At 40.7% G+C, this 25,773-nt stretch overlaps 1 protein-coding gene and 1 long non-coding RNA gene across 3 annotated transcripts in view; one reads left to right on the top strand and one right to left on the bottom strand.

The window, feature by feature from the left end:
• MCCC1 (methylcrotonoyl-CoA carboxylase 1) overlaps nucleotides 1–25,773 on the top strand; it is a 47,947-nt gene that overhangs the window by 9,827 nt on the left and 12,347 nt on the right. For both annotated transcript variants that reach the window (XM_033959589.1, XM_033959590.1), the window contains 12 exons: nucleotides 1,568–1,663; nucleotides 1,813–1,934; nucleotides 5,178–5,325; nucleotides 7,622–7,743; nucleotides 10,369–10,480; nucleotides 16,071–16,152; nucleotides 16,989–17,116; nucleotides 19,111–19,294; nucleotides 20,737–20,846; nucleotides 21,027–21,243; nucleotides 21,988–22,074; nucleotides 25,619–25,668. In XM_033959589.1, coding sequence (XP_033815480.1) covers nucleotides 1,568–1,663; nucleotides 1,813–1,934; nucleotides 5,178–5,325; nucleotides 7,622–7,743; nucleotides 10,369–10,480; nucleotides 16,071–16,152; nucleotides 16,989–17,116; nucleotides 19,111–19,294; nucleotides 20,737–20,846; nucleotides 21,027–21,243; nucleotides 21,988–22,074; nucleotides 25,619–25,668 — 1,458 coding nt within the window. The remainder of the gene's footprint in view (nucleotides 1–1,567; nucleotides 1,664–1,812; nucleotides 1,935–5,177; nucleotides 5,326–7,621; nucleotides 7,744–10,368; nucleotides 10,481–16,070; nucleotides 16,153–16,988; nucleotides 17,117–19,110; nucleotides 19,295–20,736; nucleotides 20,847–21,026; nucleotides 21,244–21,987; nucleotides 22,075–25,618; nucleotides 25,669–25,773) is intronic.
• LOC117367201 overlaps nucleotides 17,429–25,773 on the bottom strand; it is a 37,308-nt gene continuing 28,963 nt past the window's right edge. Inside the window, exon 3 of the long non-coding RNA XR_004540708.1 lies at nucleotides 17,429–17,626. This is a non-coding gene — a long non-coding RNA (uncharacterized LOC117367201). The remainder of the gene's footprint in view (nucleotides 17,627–25,773) is intronic.

The following is a 25,773-nucleotide window of genomic DNA, read 5'->3' as shown; positions in this document are numbered from 1 at the left end:
CCAGCAGACGCCAATAAAATCAGAGAACAGAAGAAAACTGCTGGGCAAAAAAAATGGAAAAATTGAGATCTTGGTGCTGATTTATTTTTAGGACATCTATAAACTATAATTAGGGGTTCTTCAACAGTACAAAAGATCATTTTTAATCAGTATTTATAGCACAGATGCTATTGCTGGTTATTTTTTCTACTGGAGTGAAATAAATAAATATACAGCTGCTGAGCTGTGAGCAAGGAGAAGCCTTGTAAACAGAGTGGAGAGTCCAAGGCAGGCAAGGGAGGAGTGAAAGAAAATGGACTTGGGAAAAGCCACTGCTTATTTCTAGGATAAGCAGCATAAAATCTGTTTTACTTTTTTGGGATTTTCCAGGTACTTATGACCTAGGTTGGTCACTGTTGGAAACAGGATACTGGGCTTTCAGTCTGTCCCAGTATGGCAGCTCTTATGTTTTTATGTGAGCTGAGTATAGGACAATCAAGCCATTGTGACATCACTGCTGAGGTTGGCTCTTAGGCATTGGTAGAATGAGGCATTATGACATCACAATCTCAGCTCTGGAATGTTGCTACTCTTTGGGTTTCTGCCAGGCTTGAGACCTGGATTGGCCACTGTTGGAAACAGGATTCTGGGCTTGATGGGCTTTCGGTCTGTCCTAGTATGGCAACTCTTATGTTCTTATGGGAGACTTTCCTGCTGTTTACCCACTAAGCACTTATTTTACTTATTCATCAGTTTAAAACCTAAAATGAGAAACCCTATTTATGATTTAGTCCTGATGAGCTATTAATGTTCAGTGTTTTTGAAAGCTGCTATCATTGGGTGCTGATCCTTTTGAGACTCCCATGGGAGTGTTGTGCATGGGCTGGGAAGGCAGGTTTTTAAGATCAAGGCCATAATAAAAGAAACAGATTTTGTTCCAGAAAAGTATTCAATGCATCCTATTTAGATGTTTTCAGTGGCATCTGTGTTAGGGGACTGTGATAGTTGCACTGTTATGCTCTGGCCTCAAGGGGGTGCTGAGTGCCCTGCAAGTTGAGAACTTTGCAATGTGTCATCGGTACCTTTGTAGCTGCAAAGCTGGAAAGGATAAGGGTGGAGGAGCTGGTGAAATGGAAGACCAAAGGTGCCAGGAAATTAATGAGTACAGGGGGTAAAGAGGAAGAGAATAATGGAACTGGATTCACAAGGGGAGGGGAATGGTCAGGAGGGAAGGGATGAGAGTCCTCTGAATGAGTGTGCTGACTTTGGAGAGGGGTGAGGGAGGATGATGGAGTCAGGCTTGGTGGGGGAGATGGAGCACAGCTAGTAGAACCAATAATAGGAAAGACAAAGAGGCCAGAAAAGGAGTTTGATGATAATTTGAAGATATGTTATTTTTTTTTTATTAAAGGAGAGATGATAGTACAGGAAAAAGTATATTGTTATAATGAACAGACTTAAAGCTGAGATGTTAAGACACAGCATCTGGTTTAGCTATTAAGTACAGTAGGTTTTAAAGAACAGTCATTAGTGTGTTTTTTTCTGCAGTTGTGTTTCACAAAAATGTTTTTTAAAAATTTTATTTCAGGCAGATGAAGCATATTGTATTGGTCCGGCTGCTTCTCAGCAGAGCTATCTTGCTATGGATAAAATAATTCAGGTGGCAAAAAAGTCATCTAGTCAGGTAAGCAATGTCAGCAAATGCAAAACAAATTACAAAGCGATTTGAATAAAAGATTTTAACCTATGGAGAGCATTTTCGAAAGTGCGACTTTTATCAACCTGTGTTGCATTGTTTTGTTAAACACGGTGATGATTTCTCTTGGGTTCCAGGCTGTACATCCGGGTTATGGGTTCCTCTCGGAGAACACAGAATTTGCGGAGATGTGCAAGCAGGAAGGAGTCATCTTCATCGGACCACCTTCCTCTGCTATCAAGGCAATGGGGATTAAGAGGTATTCTCTTCTGAATTGTTGATTGCTTTCATGATGCAGTCGTTAGTACAGAGGCAGTTCCCATTTGCCCTGGGAGCAGTTGATTTTTTTAATTGATGACTACTTAGCAACAGAAACAAGAAAAACAATCACTGCCCATAAGACTGTGACGAATACAATCAGAAAACCAGTGAAACCAGTCACCAACTTTTCCATATTAACTGGATAAAGACATCCCACCTTCCCAAACTCCCTCCCTGAACATATACTGTTATGTTTGAACATATGTTCTGAAGACCATGCAAAAGGACAATAATAAATATTCACTATACAACAACCATGTCCTCAGGGATCTACAAAATCATCCTTCCTCCCCACTTACCCCCAGCTTCCCCCTCCTGAACAATCATAACTTTAACAATGTAGCATATCATATTTCTACAACTGATCAACACATTGCTAATTCCTTCATCTTCCCCTCCACTGACCCCCCCCCCCACAACAGAGAATCCCTTACCTAACCCCCCCCCCTTAAACCCAGGTGCAGGGCATTCCAAGTGGTACAAAATGCAGCAGCCAGATTTATAATGGGAACGTCAAGATATGAACATATTACACCTTATCTTCGACAGTTACACTGGCTGCCAGTTGCATTTAGAATTCAATATAAAGCAGTTATGATTTGTCAGCAATTTTTATATGGTACGATCCCTGAATTCTTTAAGAACAATATGACTTGTTGCCAGCTGAAAAGATCAATGTGCTCTGTAAATTCTGTGCTGCTGAAGGCAAATGTTAATCCAAAATACGTGGAAACCAACGCAATGACCTTTTCGTGTGCAGGAGTAAAACTGTGGAATTCCCTTGTTGGGCAAATATGGACATGTAGTGATGGGGCACATTTAGAAAACTACTTAAAACACAATTGTTTGTAAACGCGTTCCTTTAAGTAGTGATTTTCCCTGTTTGCTGATTTTCTGAAAGAGTTGAATTTGTGTTCATTTGTTGTAAAATTTTATGTATGTAATATTTTTGTAAACCGCTTTAGTTTAAAACGGTATAGAAATTTTTAAAATAAATAAATAAAATAAATTCCTCCCCACCCCAATACTAGAGGTACCTCACACCCCCCTGCAGCCCAGTCCCTAAAAAAGCTGGACTAAAATATTAGTGTTAACATAAGTTGATTCCATGTAATAGCTTTGCTTCCTGAATGCTGCGGAAGTGATTTTCAGAGTGTATTGTTCCTCTTGATGTCTGTAGCATCAATTGTCTATGCTGTGTGCAGCTAGAAATGCAGTGAAAATAAGAAGTCCTAACAAGCTCAGTGCATGATGAGAGCTGCTTGTGGGATTAAAGAGCAGACCAGATAATCAGAGTCGGATAAACCACATCTGCTTATAATGTGTGTAATGAATGAGTGCCTTTATCAGTATTGTACTGGAAACCTTGCTTTGTAAGGACAACCATAGCAAATTGTAACCAGTAAACTGTATACACTTCCCCCTCCGTATTCACGGTTTCCATTTTCATTTTTCGGGCTATTTTAAGCCCTGTCACCCCCCCCCCCCCTTAAGCCTTACCTGGTGGTCTAGCGGGTTTTCGGGGCAGGAGTGATCTTCCCACTCTCCTGCCCTGTGCAGATCACTCACAGGAAATGGCTCGAGAGACGACGGGAGCTCAAGGCAGCCATTCCCTGTGAGCGATCTGCAGTGGGCAGGAGCGTGGGCAGATGGCTCCTGCCAAAAAACCCGCTAGACCACCAGGTAAGGCTTACAGGGCTTAAAATAGCCAGGGGGAAGCGGGGGTTAGGGGCAGAACCAGCCTGAATATTATTTGCGGGCTGGCTCTGCCCCTAACCACCGCGAATACAGAGGGGGAAGTGTATTTATCATTAGCCCCTAGTGTGTATCGTTAGGATAAAAACTTGTATTGTAAACTTGTACAGAAATTATGTATGTTAAAGCTGGAACCCGTTCTGGGCTCTTTGGGGACAACGGGCTAGAAAACGAACTAAGAAAATATTCAGCTAGCCAAAAAAAGGTGGGCATGAAACACAAAACATAACATAACTTTCTTTTTCTATACTGCCAACAATGAAACGACTTCTAGGCGGTTTACACAGAAGAGAAACTGGACAATCAGCGAAGTACAAAGCATTGAGAATAAAAGTACAACATGTTATCTAAAGTATAGACAGCATAAAATTATTGTTAAAAATAAAACTTCAGTTAAGAAATGAATTTATCAAATAGGTTGTGAGTTTGATTCCCACTGCAGCTCCTTGTGACTCTGTGCAAGTCACTCAACACTTTATTGCTCCATGTACAAAATAAGTACCTGTCTAAAATATGTTAACTGCTTTGATTGATTGTAACCACACAGAAAAAGCAGTCCTTTACCCTTTACAATCAAGCTATTGTGACATCATTAATGAGGTTGGCTCTTATTGGTGGAATGATGCATTATGACATCACAATCTCAGCTCTTGTTACCAGAGATGAACTCTTCACACTAGGGGGGGAAGTTAGCAACATAGGTCACTGGGAGTAGAGGAGTGGCCTAGTGGTTAGAGCAGCTGTCTCAGCACCTTGAGGTTGCGAGTTCCATTCCCACTGCAGCTCCTTGTGACTCTGGGCAAGTCACTTAACACTGCATTGCTCCATGTACAAAATAAGTACCTGCCTGAAATATATGTAAACCGCTTTGATTGTATAAACCATACAGAAAAAGCAGCATTCAGGTCCCATCCCCCTTTACCCTTACCAGCATTGAATATCTGGGTTTGTGCAGATGGAGCAATATTCAGCTCTTAACTGGCTAAACTAGACGGCTTTTTATACATTCCCTATTTTTCTGGTTAACTTAGTCGGTTACATGCTGAATATTGATTCTTACCTGTATAAGTGCCAACTCTGTCCTGGACTACCAGAAGATAGCTGGTTTCCAATAAACTAGTTAGAGGGGATATTTGGGTAAGTTCCTCTGAGTATCCCCGGATAGGCAGTTGAATTGTGAGCCTGATTTTCAAAATCATTTATTTGGAAAATTATAGAACACTGTTCTTTGATCATTTTTGTATTTCTCATTTTTCCAAGTCAGATCATGGAAGGTTTGGTTGCTTTTCCTTTTTCCTGGCACCCTGTATTTTGACCACTGTCAAATGTCTTACCTAGGCCAACATCTAAGATGAAAGAAGTATGTATGCCCAGTTTATTTCCTAGCTGTACTTTCCAAATGTGATATTTGTTCTTGTTGTTAAAGCACATCCAAGGCCATAATGTCGGCTGCCGGAGTCCCTATCGTTGAAGGCTATCATGGCGACGATCAGTCCGACCAGCACTTGATGGGACAAGCTAGCCGAATAGGTTATCCACTAATGATCAAAGCAGTTCGCGGTGGAGGCGGCAAAGTAAGTGTGGAAATCATTTGACATAAAATGGAGCAGGCTGAACACATGCGTTGAATGTGCTGGTACTCTTGCACTTCATTCTGCTGAACTGGGTACCAGCTCTTCCGGTTGCTGACGCTACCTCTTCTGTGGGAGATGAGGTGAATATATATAGTCGAGGAAATGGGCGTCTAGGTATCATTTATAGAATCTGGGCCTTAGCACTCAAAGCTGCATGGTCGGTTACATGTGCAATTTTTAATAATTGGCTGTTAAGTGGGTTGCTTTGTGTTGCTACATTAGATTGTGCTTAGGATCCTTTTCTCCTCCATTGGCTTTAATAAGTTAAACTTGGAAAGATAACACAGAAAAATAAGAACCATTTATAGTGACAGTCTTTGGTTTTGTTCTGTCTGCTTAGGTCATTTTAGATAATTGTCTTCTCGTTGCGTGAGATCATCAGATGGCTTGCATAGTGTGGCAGACAGAAGAACACCTTGCCTTGAGATATGGACAGTCCAACCAAGGGCAAGGGAGATGTTTTTTCAACCAATGCTAATCGCACAAGTCACTACTCCTCAGCATTTTCAGAGTCCTCAGTGTTCCCTGAGGAAGGCGTCTCAATTACGTTGAAAGTAGGATCCTTTCTGGAACATCATTTTTGAGCAAAGACTGTCATTGAACTGGGTCAGAAACTGGCTGTCGGACAGACGCCAGAGGGTGGTGGTTAATGGAAGTCGCTCGAAGGAAGGAAAGGTGACTAGTGGAGTCCCTCAGGGTTCGGTGCTGGGGCCAATCCTGTTCAATATGTATGTAAGTGACATTGCTGAAGGGTTAGAAGGAAAAGTGTGCCTTTTTGCAGATGATACCAAGATTTGTAACAGAGTAGACACCGAAGAGGGAGTGGAAAATATGAAAAAGGATCTGCAAAAGTTAGAGGAATGGTCTAATGCCTGGCAACTAAAATTCAATGCAAAGAAATGCAGAGTAATGCATTTGGGGATTAATAATAGGAAGGAACCGTATATGCTGGGAGGAGAGAAGCTGATATGCACGGACGGGGAGAGGGACCTTGGGGTGATAGTGTCCGAAGATCTAAAGGCGAAAAAAACAGTGTGACAAGGCAGTGGCTGCTGCCAGAAGGATTCTGGGCTGTATAAAGAGAGGCGTAGTCAGTAGAAGAAAGAAGGTGTTGATGCCCCTGTACAGGTCATTGGTGAGGCCCCACTTGGAGTATTGTGTTCAGTTTTGGAGACCGTATCTGGCGAAAGACGTAAGAAGACTTGAGGCGGTCCAGAGGAGGGCGACGAAAATGATAGGAGGCTTGCACCAGAAGACATATGAGGAGAGACTGGAAGCCCTGAATATGTATACCCTAGAGGAAAGGAGAGACAGGGGAGATATGATTCAGACGTTCAAATACTTAAAGGGTATTAACGTAGAACAAAATCTTTTCCAGAGAAAGGAAAATGGTAAAACCAGAGGACATAATTTGAGGTTGAGGGGTGGTAGATTCAGGGGCAATGTTAGGAAATTCTACTTTACGGAGAGGGTGGTGGATGCCTGGAATGCGCTCCCGAGAGAGGTGGTGGAGAGTAAAACTGTGACTGAGTTCAAAGAAGTGTGGGATGAACACAGATTTAGAATCAGAAAATAATATTAAAGATTGAACTAGGCCAGTTACTGGGCAGACTTGTACGGTCTGTGTCTGTGTATGGCCGTTTGGAGGAGGATGGGCAGGGGAGGGCTTCAATGGCTGGGAGGGTGTAGATGGGCTGGAGTAAGTCTTAACAGAGATTTCGGCAGTTGGAACCCAAGCACAGTACCGGGTAAAGCTTTGGATTCTCGCCCAGAAATAGCTAAGAAGAGAAAAAAAAAATAAAAAAATTTTAAATTGAATCAGGTTGGGCAGACTGGATGGACCATTCGGGTCTTTATCTGCCATCATCTACTATGTTACTATGTTACTATGATTGAATAAAGATTTTACCATTGGTTGAAAGACGTTTCCCTTGCCTTTTGTTGCATAGTGTGGTCCTTTTAATTCAACAAGCACAGAAGAAGTAATTTTGGATAGAAAGGTGAAGCTCTTGAGATCTGAATTCTAAGATGTAGCCCATATGGAGTTAAGGGTTCTTCATTTCACAAAATGATATGCAAGAGTGTAAAGGCACTTTAGGGCACCAGTCGCAGTCAATACAGAAGGGTGTGTCCCAGTTTCATGCCTCTGGTGCAATGTCTTTGGAAAGTGGGAATCATTCTCTTTTATGCCTTGTGTACTATTTGGGCTGTTTACATTAATCTTACTTACTTTAAGGGCATGAGAATAGCACTAACAGAAGCCGAATTTTTGGATCAGCTAGAATCTGCCAGACGAGAAGCTAGAAAATCATTTAATGATGATGCCATGCTGATAGAAAAGTTTGTGGACACTCCAAGGTGAGCGAAGAGACTGTTTATTAATTAAAAGAAAAAACCCTAAAGAATAGATTTAGTAAAGTACCCTAGTATGTTGGGACTTGCTGATGCCATTAACTCATGGTACTAGTAAACAGTGGCATAGCAAGGGTAGGAGGCGCCCGGGGCTCTGCCACCTCCTGCACCTTCCCTGCCCTCCCCCAGGCTGCATGTTGGCTTTCCCTCTGATGTCACTTCCTAGCCCTGTGACCCGGAAGTTATTTCAGAGAGGAGCCAGGCTGGCATGAGCAGCAGGCCAGAAAAGTTACTTGCACTGATGAAGATTTAAAGAGGTATGGCGGAGGTAAGCGTGGCTTAGGGTGGGCGGAGAGGTGCCAGCATCTGGGGTGGTCTGCCCCCCCAAATCCTCCCTCCTTACTACTCCACTGCTAGTAAATAGGTCCTGTTGTATAAAATGAGTCCTCAGATAAACATATTAATACATGTTAACATGCAGTAACACAGTAGCTTTTTTAGTAAATCTAGCCCTAAATTTAAATTTGATATAATGTGGGAAAAATTCAGTCACTTCCAAGTGACTGTTGTCCATGTTGAGGACTTCTTTTGCTAAGCAGATGGAGTGCAGACGCTTGATCCAATTATAGAGGACGCTTGCGCTATTTCACTAGGCTGGAGTCAATGCAATTCATATTTGTGGGGGGTCGTGATTTGATTACTCTGGATTGACAGAAGGATAAGAGCCTTCCACCTCTAGATTTTACTAAAACTTTTCTCCTGTTCTTTGTATGGGAGAGAGAAAGCTTTGCACATCAAGTCCTCAAGCCAGTCTTGTTTCTGCTGAGTCTTACGTTTATTGGCCTTTGTGAAATAGTTCAGTATTGTCAGCCATGCTTGTTTGTGTATTTATTTGTTTATTGAGATTTTTTAACTATCTTTATAAAGAGATTCACCCAAGGCAGTGTACAGCAAGCACAATTCAACATAAAGCTTAAAATTTTGTTAATAGCATAACAGTAGTAAAAAGACCAAATATAATGAATGTGGTAAACTCAAAATCAGCAAATTAAAACTTAATATTAGGACTACCATGAAACAGTTTCAAAAATATACTTATTAACAGCTCTGAAATTCAAATTAGAGAGATACGAGGGCTGTTCAAAAAGTATCAGACCTTAATTTTTCTTGCATAAACAAATAAAGCTAGGGAGGTGTGGTTTGGTGCCTACAGAAGCTGTCAGTTTCTGGCAGACCGCCGAAGAGTGAGGAAGTGTAAGTGAGCGCCGTCCGATTTTCATTTTTGACAAAATGACAGAAAAAGTTGAACAATGCTATTGCATTAAATTTTGTGTAAAGCTTGGCGATTCCCAAGTGGAAACGATCTGCAAGATTCAACAGGCTTTCGGGGAAGAAGCAATGGGTACCACACAGATAAAGGAATGGTACAACTGCTTCAGAGATGGCCACACATCAGTGGAGGGTGAAGCATGTTCTGTTAGGCCCTCAACATCCAGAAATGAGATCGTCATTGACCAAGTGAGGACTCTGGTGATGCAAGATCATCAAATCACGATCAGAGAACTTGCAGACGAGGCAAGCATCAGCGTTGGATGTGTTCATTCCATTTTGACTGAGGATATGGACTTCAGGAGAATTTCAGTGAAGTTTGTGCCAAAGCTGCTAACGATTGAGCAGAAGCAACTCCGTTTGGAGATCGCACAGGACATACTGGAGACTGTGAACAGTGATCCCAACTCCCTCAGCACAGTGTTCACTGGCGATGAGTCCTGGGTTCATGGGTACAACCCTGAAAGGGACCAGATTTCAGTCAAGAGAAGACATCATGCAAAATGCGATGGACCAGTTGCGAGCAATCTCAAAAGAGGCGTTCCAGCGCTGCTTCTGACAGTGGCAGAACCGTTGGAAGAAGTGTGTGGCAGCCCAAGGGGACTACTTCAAAGGAGATTAATTGTTTTTTTGAATAAAGGTCTGATACTTTTTGAACAGCCCTCGTATAATATAATGTTGGCATAATACATACTTTATGACCTACATGTGATTCTAATGCTTTTCTAGAAAACAGCTTATCAGCAATACAGCAAATTTGCATAGCTAATAGAGTAAATGACAGCAGATAAAACCAGCAGAGTTCATCTAGTCTGCCTAGAATGGTGGTTAGGGTTAAAGCAGCAACTCCATATAGGTTACCCCCTTCTGTGCCTTGTTTAGGGATGTGAGGAAAGCTTGTATGGCTTTAACATTAGGTGACCAGCTCATTCCAGATTATTAGGAATTTCCTGTATTTAAGTTCTCAAAGTGAAAACGTTTGAATCTGAAGAGATAAAATAAGCCAACAGGACTGGCTTGCCTTTTGCTTTGTTCTGCTGTGCCTTGGGTGCTTTGGTGGTGAGACTATTATATGCCTGCTTCTTTTGAGCTCGTCTGTGAATAAACATTACACTTCTTTTTCTCGTGCTTTTATCCTGGCATGAGTTGCAATCATTAATTCGCTAGCAAAAATAGCCAGAAAAACAGAAGTAATAAGATTTGAAATAACTTTCTGCCTTTACGGATTTTGCTGGCCTTTATCTCATAACGCTGACTTTGCTTACCTGCTTCTGGTGCCTTACCGGTATCTCTGTATAACAGGCATGTTGAAGTTCAGGTGTTCGGTGACCAACATGGCAATGCCGTCTATTTGTTTGAAAGAGACTGCAGTGTACAAAGAAGGCACCAGAAGATCATTGAGGAGGCTCCAGGAGTGAGTAGAGCTTATACTTCAAATCAGAACTGAATTATGAAACAGAGGTGAATAAAACAGTTCTTGTGGTATTTGAGACATCAGACAGAGTGGAGAGGGGAAGAAATTTCTTCTTAAAATGATTTGTTTGTGTTAGACTGTGTCAGTGGTTAGCAGGATGGGGAGACGTTAGCAATATTCCACCACTGGATTTCACTCTGATTTTCCATTTTCCAGTGGTGAATGATGTTTATTCAATCAAGCTTGTTAATAACTTTCATTAGATTTTTGATTGGTCTGCAGTGGATTAGCAATTAACTTTAACAAGACCAAGGAAGTCACTTGGCCAGATGTTATCCTCTAGAACAGTGGTTCCCAACCCTGTCCTGGAGGAACACCAGGCCAATTGGGTTTTCAGGCTAGACCTAATGAATATGCATGAAGCAAATTTGCATGCCTATCACTTCTATCATATGCAAATCTCTCTCATGCATATTCATTAGGGCTAGCCTGAATACCCGATTGGCCTGGTGTTCCTCCAGGACAGGGTTGGGAATCACTGCTCTAGAATATATTATAACAGCAAAGAATAAATTACCTGTTTGGGATTAAGTTAATTATTTAGGAACCATTACTGACAAGAAGCTGACTTTGAAACACAAATAACTAAAGTGATTCATAGCATATTTTATTTTATTTTTTAATTGACATTTTGGAAATAACATTTCATATGTAAATAAAAAAAAAAAGAAAACCGAGAACAATATCAAACAACTAATCGGCAGAAGTACAATAGCCCACATCAAGGGTAGCAGATTGGAAAAGCTACATTTGACACATAAATTATATATAATTTTAGAGCCACCTGGTATTCTCTCTTTTTCTCCTGTGCACATGTGCCAAACCACAAATGGCTTGTGGGGGCTGCCACGTGCACCATGGTTTCCATGGCAGGCCCTAAGCTGGGTGGGATTGCCAGGGCCAGATTAAAGGGTAGGCCAAGTAGACATGGGGGCCTGATGCACTGTTCTGATGATGTCGTTCATAGGCATTGGAATGGGGGGAGCCACAGCTGCGTTGGCACCCAAAAAATTTGGAGGGAAAGGAGACACCACCAATATCTCCCCACTCGCAATATGCTGCTGTTGCAGCCTGCAGTGGCAAAACAAAGAAAAAGACTCTACGGGACCACACTGTGTTCAAATTGTGGCTCTCGGCCCTGCCTCCTCTGACATCATTTCCTATTCCAGAGCAGGATGGGCTTGAACATTGCGGCCCTATGAAGTTTTTTCTTTGTTTTTGCTGCTGTACACCAACAGCAGCAGTTGTGGGGATGTTTGGAGGAGAGAGGAGGTAGACACCAGATGGACGGGGAGAATGAGACAGGCTCTGGATAAGAGAGAGAGGGGGCAGATGGCAGATGGAGGGGGTAAGAGGAAACAAATGCTGGATAGAAAGGAGGAAGAGGAGGCAGATGCTGGATAGAGAGGGGGAAGAGGGGGCAGACATTCGATGAAGGGGGAGAGGAAACAAACAATGGTTAGAAAGGAGGAGGCGGGAGCAGACACTGGATGGCACGGGGGAAAGAGAAGGCAGATATAGGATGAGGGTATAGAGAGCAGACAGACAACTAATGGAGAGGGAGAGGGAACAAACATTGGATGGAATGGGAAAGAGGGAGGCAGATGCTGGGTGAAATGGAGGGAGGCAGTCACTGGAGGGGGATGGGAATGAGGGAGGGAGAAATGCTGGACAAGGAAGGGAGAGAAAGAGAGAAATGTTGGATAATGGGGAAGAAGTAGGGAAGAACAGTAGGAAAGAGGAAGCAGAACTGGATGAGGGGGGAAAGATGGAGAGATGGACCTTGGTAGTGGGAGGGAAGCGAGAATGAGCTAGGAAGATGGTGGAGAGGAGAGGGAGAGGAGATGCTGGGCTACAGGAGTGGAGGGATGGGAGATACTAGAAATGGCATCATGTGTGAGAGATCAACAGGAGGGGTGGCAAGAAGATGAATGAGAAGGAGGATAGTGAGTACAGAGGTAGAAATATGATAATGAGGTGTAGATGAAAGGTAGCAGGAAATAGGAGGCTGGGGAAGTAGTGCGATGAGAAATGGGAGTGTTACAGCATGAAAGAAGGAGATGAAAGTTGAAAAATAAAAAGAAAGGTGAGAAAGAGAATGAAAATTTGAGTGGATGGGGCAGAAAAGACAAAAAGGAGGAAAAAACTAAAAGGGAAGATCAGTATATCAGAGAGAGGTGTAATGAGGGAATGAAACAAGATGAGAGAGATGAGAAAAGCAGACACTGGAAAGAGAATTAACAGAAGAGAAACTGGGACCAACATGATGGGAAAACAAAATATCCAGACAACAAAAGATGTTGGCTTTGTATTGTTCCGTGGCATAGCCAGATAGGTGTAGGGGCGGGGCCAGAGGACCAGTGTATGTGTGTGCCTAAGGTCTAACGAAGGACTAATCTTGCCCTGGGATTGCCAAAATGAGAAACTTCAATGAGAAACCAAGGTGGCAAGGGAGCCCCTTCTGGTGATTCAGACAGGTCGTGACCTGTTTGGGCCGCCGCAGGAGCGGACTGCCGGGCAGGATGGACCTATGGTCTGACCCGGCGGAGGCACTGCTTATGTTCTTATGATGGAAAATTAAGGGGCCCTTTTAGTAAAGATTAGCATGTGCCAAGTGCCACCTGGGCCATAGGTATAAAACAGGACATGTAGCTTCAGTGCACGCAATGCCTTAGGAAAAGGGCACCTAAGTAGCTTGTCCAAAGCCACAAAGAGCAGCCATGGGATTTGAACCTGAGCCTTCTGGTTTCCAGCCCGCTGCTCTAACCACTTAGGCTACTCAAGTTTCAAGTTTATTAAGTATTTGATATTCCATCTAGGTGGTTTACAAAAGGTGAAAACAAAGTTAAACATAGAGGGATAAACCCCCACCATCAAACTAGGACATATAAGCAAGGGAACATATTAACTAGACACAAAAGGGGGAGGGGGAAGGAAAAAAAAATACAATATTCAAATAAATAAACAATTCAAAAGGGCTTCATAATCGGTGAAGTATTGATCAATGTTGGATTGCCTGCTGTAACTCTTAAACCTTTGCAAACAGCTTGGATTATTATTGGCCTTAAATTTAATGACTTATCTCCAGTTCTGGCAGGATTTCTTTAGCTTCGTATTAAGATCAGGAAGTATTTTGAAATGCTTTCCTTGGGTTTTTAAAAAATCTTTTACTCAGTGGCATATATTGAATTATCCTCTCCAGTTGGAGTCTGTGATCCCCCTTTTTCCACCTCATCTGAACTCTTAAATGCTCCTGCCATTAAAGGTGATAGAAACAATGTATCTGATTTTATGTGTTCTCCATAGCTAGGCCGAACTTAAGGAAGTCCCCTCCTTTCTCTATTTGTCGGAAAAGGAATTGCCTTACATTCCAAAGGGTTTAAAAAATGTTTATTTAAAGAAGTTTTTTGCTTGATATTATAGTGGCTGGTTTATGTTTTTGATGTTTATTATTGCATGTGCTTTTATTGTTTTGTGTTTCATGTAGCCTGCTGGTTTAGATAGCAAAAAATGAAATAAAATGGAAATCCTTGCAAGTTAAGTCATTTTATATAGAAAAAGAAATGTTGTAGAACAAAACAAGGATGAATGTTTTGTGCTACTGAATTATTCATATTTTGAAAATAGTTACTTTGTCTATAGTACTAGACCAAATATAGGCCTTGTACTAAGCTGCGGTAGAGATTTCTTCCATGGCCTAGGGTGCTAAATGCTCCGTTGCTCCACTCAGGAATTCTATGCGTATCAGAACATTTAGCACCCCGGGCTGTGTGGGAATAGGCAGGAGTGCATAATTGAGCCTGTGAAAGGCCTCTGGACCTCTAATGATAGCCGAGCATACTGACTCTTCGGGGCACAAGAGGCTGTTGGTGCCATCTCTTCAGCAGCGTCTTAATTATATATATCGCATACTTACCGGTAATTCTTCATTTCCGGTGAAATTAATGAATGATTCTGGAGGTCTGGTTAGATTCAACATTGAGTACAAAAGATCAGATATTAGCAGTGATTAAATCTGCATTTACTGAGTAGACTTAAACCAATGTTATCAGGATATGATTTTCGGTTGGTGGTTCAGTTATTTCAAAGTTGGATTACTGTAATGCACTTTATTTGGGAACAGCATCTTCATGGTGCAGAGCTTTACAGATGATTCAAAATGCTGCGGCACGCTTGTTACGTGGTGGAAATAAATTTGAACATGTTACTCCATGGCTGAAAAAACTCCATTGGTTGCCTGTAAACTGTTGTATTGTATTTAAAGTCCTTGTGTTGGTCTTCAAAGTGATCCATTATACAATTCCTTGGTATTTGACACAGGTGATGACTTTGCCAGCCTCTTAGAACTTTGAGGTCAGAGGGAGCGATGTGATTATCTACAAATGAGTTCTTACATACACAGTATGAAAATACGAGAACATCTGTAATCTCAATAGTAGGGGTATTATTATGGAATAATTTGGCAGGGCCATTGAGATTACTTTCGGATATTCAAAAATTTAAGAATATTTTAAAAATAACTGTGTTAAAACCGCCCTCTTCGCCAAATTCATTGACTAAAACTGTCCCCTCCCCCACTAGGACTTCCCCGCTGTAAACACCTTTTCTTTCTCTCAAGAAGCTCCTTTCATGTATTCAGGTATTCTCTACCCATAGAACTCCACTTAATATGTTAGTACCAAAGCATTCAGGTACTCACTATCCATTGAACTCCAATTAATACGTAAGTTTCCCTTTTAGATTATTGTTTAATATTTAGACTCATTGTATGGTATTGTACTTAGACTTACTGTATTGTAGTGTATTTAGACTCATAGTAATGTATTGTATTGTATTGTATTAAGACTCATTGTTCGGTATTGTAAGTAGACTTATTGTATTGTATTAAGACCTTTTGTTATTCGCTGAATGTCCAGCCTTCTTACAATGTAAACTGCCTAGAAGTCGCCTGACTATGGCGGTATAGAAAAATAAAATTATTATTATTATTATTATTATGAATGAGTGATGATTTTTATGAGTACAGGCAGTCCCTGGGTTAAGAACAAGTTACGTTTTTAAAGCTGTTCTTAAGTCGGATTTGAATGTAACTCAGAACATGTAGATTTTAAGATTCTTCCTGCTTACCTCTGCTCCCAGGTGACAAAAGGGCCAACTGTCCCACCAGTTTTCCCTCTAAGGTACAGCATGCACAACCACACACTGTTCTTAATGTGGCCATGCATCATTTCCGAATCTGCTGCAGGAGAAGTGTAGGAGTCTAGGTCACTGGAAAGACTGCTCAGTGAAATCAAATGAAGCCACAACTGCGTTCTTAAGTACGAGTCATACTTAAGGCGGACGTCTGTAACTCGGGGACTGCCTATATATTGGAACTGTATTATGTTTTATGTCTGTATGTCACTTTATGATTAATGATTGTATTTTATAAGCCACTTAGGTTTAAGCGGGTAAGAAATGTTTTAAATAAATAAATATATGAATGGATGTGATTTATAGAGAATGCTTAAACTATTTACCACTTCTGCAGCCAGGAATCGATCCTGAAATCCGAAGGAAATTAGGAGAAGCTGCTGTCAGAGCTGCAAAAGCCGTCAATTATGTGGGAGCTGGTATGTTGGATTTAATTTACAAGAGTTATTTTCATTTGCACAGTCGCTGAGCAGAATTTTTGGATCTCTGGAGAAATTCCCATTTTAATATTATTTAATTACATCCAATGCCTCTAGGCCCTCTTTCTTATTTTCATAATGTTGCATGTGTAATATATTACACTAATAATCTTTAGCCTCAGAGGGGAAAATCTCAGTAGACATTAGCGAAGCAGCAGATCATTTCTTTCGATAACAGCATATAGATTACGATAGATTACTAGTCTAGAAATGTCAAAAAACCTGGTTTTATTATCAGAACCTAAAAAAAATCTGTCTCTTGACGTTATGTGCAGAAGACTAATTTTTTTCTCGCACAGAATGAAGGCCCTATGTAAAGATTGACTGCTAGGGTACTGGTGCTCCCTGTCGCTGCTGTAGGGTACAAACTATCTGGAGCTGCTACTTTGTGGCCCTATCGTTGGATGGGGGTTCTAGATGGACGTCTGTATTATCTGAGAGTGCTCTGCCTCTCCATGTGGTTGCTGCCCCCTCCCCAGGATTGCCAGGAGCACTGGATGGCCTGATGATACATGGAGATGTTACAGAAGAAGGAAAAAATCCCTAGTGAAAGAATAAATGACAGAGCTCTGTAACGATTACAGCTTCTGTGCTATTCCTAGCACTTTGACTAAACACTACAACAGGGGGAGGAGGCAGCTCAGCAGCTAATCTGTGTAGATGAAAAATATAAAAACCAAGAGAATAAATTTTTAGATCTTCTATGAAGACCAAATGCTTTTTGTCATTGTGCAAAGTGAAATAACAAGGACCATTATGGTTTGTTTGTTTTTTAGGAACGGTGGAGTTTATTATGGATGCGAAGCACAATTTCTACTTTATGGAGATGAACACCAGGCTGCAGGTGGAGCATCCTATAACAGAGATGATTACAGGAACTGACTTGGTAGAATGGCAGCTGAAGGTAAATGAGGTTGGGAGTAGAGGTCTGCACGGGAACGGGGATCGCAGGAATCCCGCGAGTCCCGCGGGGGTCCCGTGGGAATCCCCCCTAACCCACGGGACTCCCACGGGGATCCCCCTCTGGCCCACGGGTCTCCCACAGGGATGGAAGGCTTTGGATGCAGGTTCGTCCATATAATATAATGGACATGTCAGCCTTAGTAAAAGAGGGGGTTTATAAGTTAATTACCTGAACAAAAAACAAAAAAAGGGTTCTACCAAAGAGATTCCACAAAGAAAACAGCAGCGCAAACACAAAAGAAACTGTGGAATTGATAATCCTGTCAGAAGTAATTGCTGCTTTTTATGGGGACGAGCGGGGATGGAGGTAATTCCTTGAGGGGATGGGTGGGGACAGGTGGGATTTCTGTCCCCGTGCAACTCTCTAGTTGGGAGAGGTTAAGTGGCCCCTGCTTGACACAGCCATGTTTTGCCTTTAGGATTCGTCACAGTTGACGATGAACAAATGCAACTGAAATACATGAAGAAACAAAGAAATGCAAATAAATAAATAGCATATACACAAAACTGAATTGAAACCGTGGATATTTTCTGTCATGTTAATATATGTAAAGCAGACAAAAATAAATTATACCATATATTATGATTTTTTTTCCTGGCAGTGAAAGTATTTTAATAAATAAATACCTTTTATTCTTTGTCTACAATGGCTTTTCTTTTTCTCTTTCTTTTGTCAGTGTTTTTTTTTCTCATATAGCACAGGAAAAGCAGAAAGAACATTATCATTTATTTCTATGTATAAAAACATGTGAATTGTATGTGCTTGTTAATCTGTGTTGTTTCTTCCAGAACTCTATGCCCTAAGTGACAAGAGGTGGATGCTTTACTGTCTAAGGCTTTATATAGTAATAACAATTTATTTCCCGAGTGTTCAGGATACTGATTTTAGTAGCCAAGGGTAATTTCCAAAAAACTACTAATCCATAGCAAAGGACTATTTGAAAAGTGGATTTTTATTGAGGTTTTGTTTGACAGCTGGGCAGACAGCAATGTGCGCTTTGGATCTGTATCTCTCAGGGTTGGCTAAGGGAACGAGACTGTGGCTGGCTAAAAGATTGACTCGGCTTTTTAATACTTCATTGAAAGAGAGGGTATTGCCAGATGTGTTGAAGGAAGCCAAATTATTTTGAAGAAGCCTGCATTAGATCCAACAGCGATAAGTAATTATATGCTAATTTTAAATTTGACTTTTCTGGCAAATGTGGTTGAGAAAGCGATGTGGTTGCAGTTGGAGGCACAGGTGTTAAGCAGGTATCAATCAGGATTTTGTATGCAGAAGCATCGTACTGAACTGGAATCACAGCCTGTGCAACATACCCCCTAGTGCACCCGCTCACTGCGCCATAGCCAAGCAGAGGACAAAGTGGACAGAGAGCAGATTAGGCAACCCCGCCTGTTTTGTGTCTTTGTGCCCACAGCGCCCTCACAGCCCACAGTGAGGCCCTTGTTTATAAGTACTGTGCCATTGAGACATTGTTTGTAGCTGTGATGGACAAGGGGAATGGGGTCTGGAGAAGGGGTCTGGTGTGGAAGAGTAGCCGAATGGTTAATGCAGTGGGCTGAGAACTTGGGGAGCCGGGTTCAATTCCCACTGCAGCTCCTTGTGACCTTGGGCAAGTCACTTAACCCTCTATTGCCCCAGGTACAGAAACAGATTGTGAGCTCACTAGGGATGGAGACAGTACCTGCATATAGGGCTCCTTTTACAAAAGTGTGGTAGCGCGCGCAAGCCGAAAATCTACAGCCTGCTCAAAAGAAGGCGGTAGCGGCTAGTGAGCACGCTATTCCGCGCGTTAAGGTCCTAGCACGGCTTTGTAAAAGGAGCCCATAATGCGTACAGCGCTGCGTATGTCCAGTAGCAGCTTCTGTGATATGTCCTGCCTGAAAATGATCCTCTAGATCCAATCTCCTAATAAGAACCTTCCTCTCTTGCAGGTCGCTGCTGGGGAGCCTCTTCCAAAGACGCAAGATGAAATTACGCTCCATGGTCACGCGTTTGAAGCAAGGGTGTATGCAGAAGAGCCAGAGAATAACTTTATGCCAGGTGCAGGGCCGCTGCTATACCTCTCCACACCACCAGCAGACAGCTGCACTCGCATTGAAACCGGGGTCAGGCAAGGTACCAGAGGGGTCTTTTATCTTTATTATGGTTTGCATTTTCAAGAATCTGTTGCTGAAGGTTAAAGTATTGTCCTCCCCTCCCCCCTTCACTGCTTAAAAAACAAGCAACCCAACTTTATAGTTTTTTAGGTGGCAATGAAAATAAACATTTTTGGTTACACTTACAGATACAGGTGTATATATTATTTTATTATCTCTGCTACTTAGGGCTCCTTTTATTAAGCTATGGTAGCATTTTTAGCGTGCGCAAACCCCCATGATATGCGAAAAAATTAAAGCCAGCTCAATTGAGGTTTTAACCGCTAGCGCAGCTTAATAAAAGGAGCCCTTAATGTATGGGACTTTTGCTTCTGTTAGTGGATGTAATGAGAATTGTTCTGAAGCAGAGAAAGGTACAGGGTGGGGTTGGGGGGCCGCAGAGTTGAACAGGCAAGATTCTGATCTGTTTGGGACCCTTCTCTAGGGCACATCTATTTTTGAAAGAGAATTTGCTTGCTTCATCAAGTATTTCCAGAAACGTAGTTTGAAGCCTTCAAAGTGCTTTTTAGATTTCATTTTGTTACAGGTATCATAAGTAAGAAAAAATGGAAAGAGTAATTGCTATACAAAGAGGGAACTATAATAAATTTAATGAAATCTGGGGGCCATAGACAAGATAGATACCATTTTTCCATTATAAATACAATAAAAAGGAAGGGATGAGGTGAGGGATTTTATAATTTTATTAATATTTAGATCAATAATAAAGAATATTATATAGGAGTTTTGTGAATGCATAGATTATGGTTGTGTTGGGAGGGATTGGGTTAAAATTATAATGTTTTAATGCTAAATATGATAAAGTTACAAGTGTTGTATTCAATTTTAACTTATTTATTATTATACTTGTTATATGATGCAAAATGAATAAAGATTTGTAGAAAAAGAAAAAATATCTCATTGATTTTAAATGAGTACAACATGCCTTAATGAAGATAGCATTGATTAGATAGTGTTATAGTAAAAAAACTTCTGTTTCTCCCTGCATTGCTTAAGACTTTAACATTTCTCAATGTGAAAAGGTTTTTTATGCCAATGAAGTGACTTACCCCCAGTAATTTTCCCAAACTTTGACTTATTCAAGGTGGTGTGGGTGGGGTTCTGGGGCTTTTTCCTTCACATTGGTAGGCTAAGATGTTTTTGAAGCCTTTGCACGGACAGGGATTTGGGCACTTATCTTTACCTTGTTCTCCTTTCCTTAGAGTGTGTCATTAGTAAGCTGGCTTTAAATTGTGACATAATGCCCTTTGGACTGTTTTTTTTGGTGTTATATGACAAACAAATATTTCAAGTCAGCTGAGCAATGTTGTTACCATGATAGATCCTTCAGCGTTTCTGAAGTTGCTATCTTTTAACCTATATCAAAAGAATTTTCAAGTTTTTTGGTTTATTCTACCATAGGTGACGAAGTTTCTGTGCACTATGACCCTATGATTGCTAAACTGGTGGTGTGGGCAGAGGATCGACTGGCTGCACTGAGAAAGCTGAGGTACTGCTTGCATCAGTACAATGTAAGTAACGAGGGAAGGCAAGGTCTCAGACTAGGGTACGAATGCCAAAACAAGTTCTGTGAGATTACCTTGAAATTCTGTGCACATTAAAACAGGCAACTAGGTGAGCCATTTGGAAAAGTCCTTCCTGGATATCATTTTCATATGGATTCTGTTGTCTTTTTTTTTTTTTCCCCAAAGATCGTGGGGCTAAACACAAACGTTGACTTTTTATTGAGTCTCTCCGGTCACCCAGAGTTTGAGTCTGGACACGTGCATACAAATTTCATTACCCAGCACCACAATGAATTGTTTCCACCCAAAAAGGCAACTGCGAAGGAGATTTTGTGTCAGGCAGCTCTGGGGCTCATATTGAGGGAGAGAGTTTTGACCGATGAATTCAAGTTACTCACTGCAGGTAAGAATTCCTTTCTCTGATCCTTGTGATGGCCGGGGTGTTTAGGGTTTTGACGACAGAATGCCCCAAAGCATATGAACTCCATTGAGCATTCTCTTCTGTTCCTATACTTCGGTATTTGAAGTGACCCTTTATAAGGTTTCCCCTCTCTTAAAATTATCAACATATGTCAACAGTACATTTTCTCTGTCACGGCTCCACAAACGTGGAATTCACTTCAGGAAGAGCGTCTTATAGACAGATTTGCTCCCTTAATGTTCAAGCAAGAGAGAATTGTCTTCATAGGACCATCTGCCTCTATCAATGATGGTTATTGAGAGAGATTCTTTGTTTCATCTTTGTTTTCAGGAATGGTTGATTTCCTTAAGAGCAGTTTGTTTATTTTAAAAATTTATATGTCTATATCCAGATGATTTCCACATATAACATACATAACATAAAATCAAAATTACAAAAAGCTGAGTCTTCAAGATGTTTCTTGCCCATTTCCATCTATTACCTGTAGAAATCTTTCCTTATATGAAAGCAAATACAAATAGCTGCGTTTTCAATATTTTTTTTAAATTTCAGTCTGTCAGCACATAGGCGTAATTGCCACATCAATGCATTCCTGATAGTTGCTTTATATCCTAAATATTGCCAAAGTATTTTTCGGCCTGAATCTAACAGGATAGCGTGCTGAAACAGGAGGTTTGTTTCATACTGAGGCTGCATCTCAATGTGTCTTTGCATTTTACGTTCCAGACCAGTTCTCACCATTTGCATGCAGTAACGGGCGAAGACTAAATATTTCCTTCATCAGAAACCTGACCCTCCTGGATGGTGAAAACAGTAAGTGAGCAAAACAACAAAAAGATTGTGGAACAAAAGATCAGATGTATCAGTTTAATAAGCGTCCAAATAACTTAAAAACAATAATCTTAAAAGCAATCCACAAAGGGTGTATACAGTCACAAGTGACCCAAAGGATAGAAACCAAATAATATATACAATAAAAATGACCCAACAGGCGCCGTGTTTCAACAAAACGTCAGGAGTTTTATGAAGGTTGCTGGGTGTCTTAAATATAAAAACAAAAGTCACAAAAAAATCCAAGTAGTTAAGCAGCACAGCTCACAAGACTACAATGTAGGCTGCAACCTGGTACATCCAATCTTTGTTCCACAATCTTTTTGATGTTTTGCTGCTTCATTTCCTTTGTTGAACCTTTTGGTGTTATTTGGATTTTGAAAACAGTAAATGGGGGAGAAGAGGGTTAACTAAGAGTAGATAATCTGTGTGGCAGATTTCAGTAGTAATATATATGCCCCATTCTAATTCATAGAATGGACTCTCACTTTTTAAATATTAGAAAATCCAGTGGCATTGACGTACGATACCATCCTATTTGGTACGTTAATGAGGGCTAAAATCCAAATATCTGCCCAAAATAACAAACTTCTCTATATAATGACAGGGGTTGGCATACAACTCATTTTAAGGAATTGGAAGAACTGCGATAGATTAAATTACATTTCTGGTGGGAATCTCTCTGTTATACTTTTAAAATGGAACGTTCGATGGCCGTACAACAGGGACGGTATAAGAAATTTATGGATCTTTGGGAACCATTGACTTAAGTTCTGTATGGAATGATAATTGATTTTATTTTATCAACCCTTAAGCATACACATCCAGGGTGCGTGGGAGGGGGGAGGGTTTTGCATTGGAATTTCATTCGGGGAATATATGGAGGTTTCCTGTAGGTATGTACTTTTTCTGATTATTTGATGGGGGTGGGGGGAAATGGTTGTACTTTAATGTCTGTAAGTTAATGTGCATTTCGTATGCACATTATGTATATTGAAATTGTTTGCACTTTGGTAATTTAGAAATTTAATAAAGATATATAAATTTGCTTTTTATGAGTATTTGAATGAAAATTGTGATATGAACTATGTATGAGAGGAATGTATTTTTTTAGGGCAGTGTATCACAAACTGTGCCACAGCAGATTCCAGGTGTGCCCCGACGAGATGCCAGTAAGGAGGAGAGGTGCGGGCGGACTGCTTATAGGATGTGCCTCTTGTAGTGAGAGGCATGTCCTGTAGGCAGTCAGCCAACGCCAACAACTCTTCTCTTCGCCGGCATCTCCCCTCCTCTCTCCCGCACCTCCCCCTCCTCCAGGATTTCCCATCAAAGTTCAGGATCCTGGCCAGATGGGCCTCCACACATGCGGGTGACATTATCGCGGCCATGTCCGCGCATTTCCGGGTGCCTTCCGGCCAGGGCACCAGATTTAGTGAGCCCTCTGACCAAAAAGTTTGCGGGACACTGTTTTAGGGGAAAAGCATTCATAATAGGAACTGGAAAAAGAGGTATGTGGAGTATTACAAAAATGATTTCTTTACTGATGGAAAGCATTATTTTTTAATTACATTGTTTAAGGAGATTACATTCGCTGTTTGAAGAAAAATATAATATACTTCAACCTGTAATTCTTTCTAAGCGACATTTTTGTAATAATCTCTATTGTCTTGTCTCCACCAATCAAATTTCTAGATTGCAAATTGCTGTGTTGGATTCATAAGATGTTCACTGGTCCTTGCTCAGAATCTTTGATTTCTTTATTTTCATTTCCTCAATCTCCATTAATTTCTTGTGCTTATGATTCTCGCTTATTGCATTTCCCGTCTTTTGTTAATATTAAGTATAAAAAACCCATAATTACCTCTTTTTCTTATCAAGTAGTTTCAGCCTGGGGCTCTCTCCCTATTGAATTGAGGACCATTCCTTCTTTATTATTTTGTAAATCACTGAAAACTTATTTCTTAAAAAAAAATTTGGGGTTCATTGTCTATATATATTATAAATATTTATTATCTGCTTGAACCTGATACTGGGGAGTTGGCGGCATACAAGAACCATTACAAGTATGGAGAAGCCTTCCAGTGAAGATGGTACCAGAAATCAAGATGGTGGGATAGGAATAGTAGTGGAAAATATATCTTGGATATCTGACGCTGGTTTTACTAAATAGTGCTAGAGATTTTTAGCACAGGCAAGCAAGGTTGGAGCATTTACCTCGCTGGCCTGCGCTAAAAACCTCTAGCACCGTTTAGTAAAAGGAGCCCTGAGTTATTACGACAGATAGGAAAAATGGAACGATCAGTTCAGCCTGGGATGGGAGATTACTGTAGGGATATTTCCGTATTCACACCTGAAGGTTAGGCCTCTATGATGTCATCAAGCCTGAACCATTGTTTCAAGAATCTCTCTCTGCAAGCAACTTTCCAGCATGAATTTTGCAAGAAGTAAGAAGTACACAGCTTTGCTGTTTCTGCCTGATGCATTATGGGGATGTACCCGAATGTTGCTATTCAAGGGCATTCATCTGTGCTTTAATAATGGGACAGTGTGAATCTTGAAGAAATTATTCTGTTCTTATCTGTCTAACGGCCCTGGGTCTTCCAGCATATATGATACTTTATACAGAAAGGCTATTCATCAAGTTCTGTTTCTGGATTGGTCCGAGGAAGTCATCTGATGAGATTCAAGAAAAGAAAGGTGCTAATTAATTAATAATTAGTTAGTCTGTGATAAGGTCCGGGGAAGCTCAGATCTGCTCACAGATGTTCTATATGTAAACTTTTTCTTTCAATAATTAGACCTGTAAGTTACCTCGTGTGATTCTCTGCCTAAGAGATAGAAATTCGGACATTTAAAAACTGTTCTGAATTTAGCACAGATAAACGGAACTCATTGCTGACGATTTATAGCCTCATCAAGGATTTTCAACACGTGTAATTTTTACAATGGTATTCCTGACGTCTTTCAGCTGACAAGAAATTTTCTCTTCCACCTAATTGTGCCGGAGAGGCTAATTAAGGGTGAGCATACGGAAATTACTTTTATTAGCTTGGGAATTAGATAGGAATCAATTGTGATAAAGGTAAAGGGTTGGAAAGTTACCTGGGTGATAATATATTCATTTGCTAATCAGGGATTATTATTATAAGGAATTGTTTAGTGTGTATTTAACAAGTAGAATCACTCAATTGTCTAACCATTAGATTGTGACAATCATGTACTGAGTTTCATTTGTGTAATTAGATATTTTGTGAACAATATTTAGATTCTGCAGCTGGTTTGTGAATTATATTTTTCTATTTTCATAATAAAGATATTTCTCATTAGCCTTGGTTTTGTGTCGTATAATTAGACCTTGATATTTGAACTTGAATAAGAGGTTATGGTTTTCTCTAGACCACTTAACAGAGACGTAACGTGTTTATAATACTGTTAAGTGAACCATAAATCCTTCTACATTACCCGCTATCAATATCTGTTTCTTTAAAAAACAAACAACCCACACACACTTTTTTTCTCTCTTTAGAAGTGGATATCGCTATAACTTACAGGCACGATGGATCATACAGCATGCAGGTAAGTAGCATTAACTGACAGTAAATCAGCTTGATTATGAAAGTTATATAAGTTGTGAGAGAACACAAAGAATTGCAGTACATCCCTTCTACAGGCCATGAAAGG

This window comes from Geotrypetes seraphini, chromosome 9 (genome assembly GCF_902459505.1).
Source record: "Geotrypetes seraphini chromosome 9, aGeoSer1.1, whole genome shotgun sequence".
NCBI lineage: Eukaryota > Metazoa > Chordata > Amphibia > Gymnophiona > Dermophiidae > Geotrypetes > Geotrypetes seraphini.
Note: the sequence above shows the minus strand (reverse complement) of the source record. Positions and strands in the feature narration are given on the sequence as shown.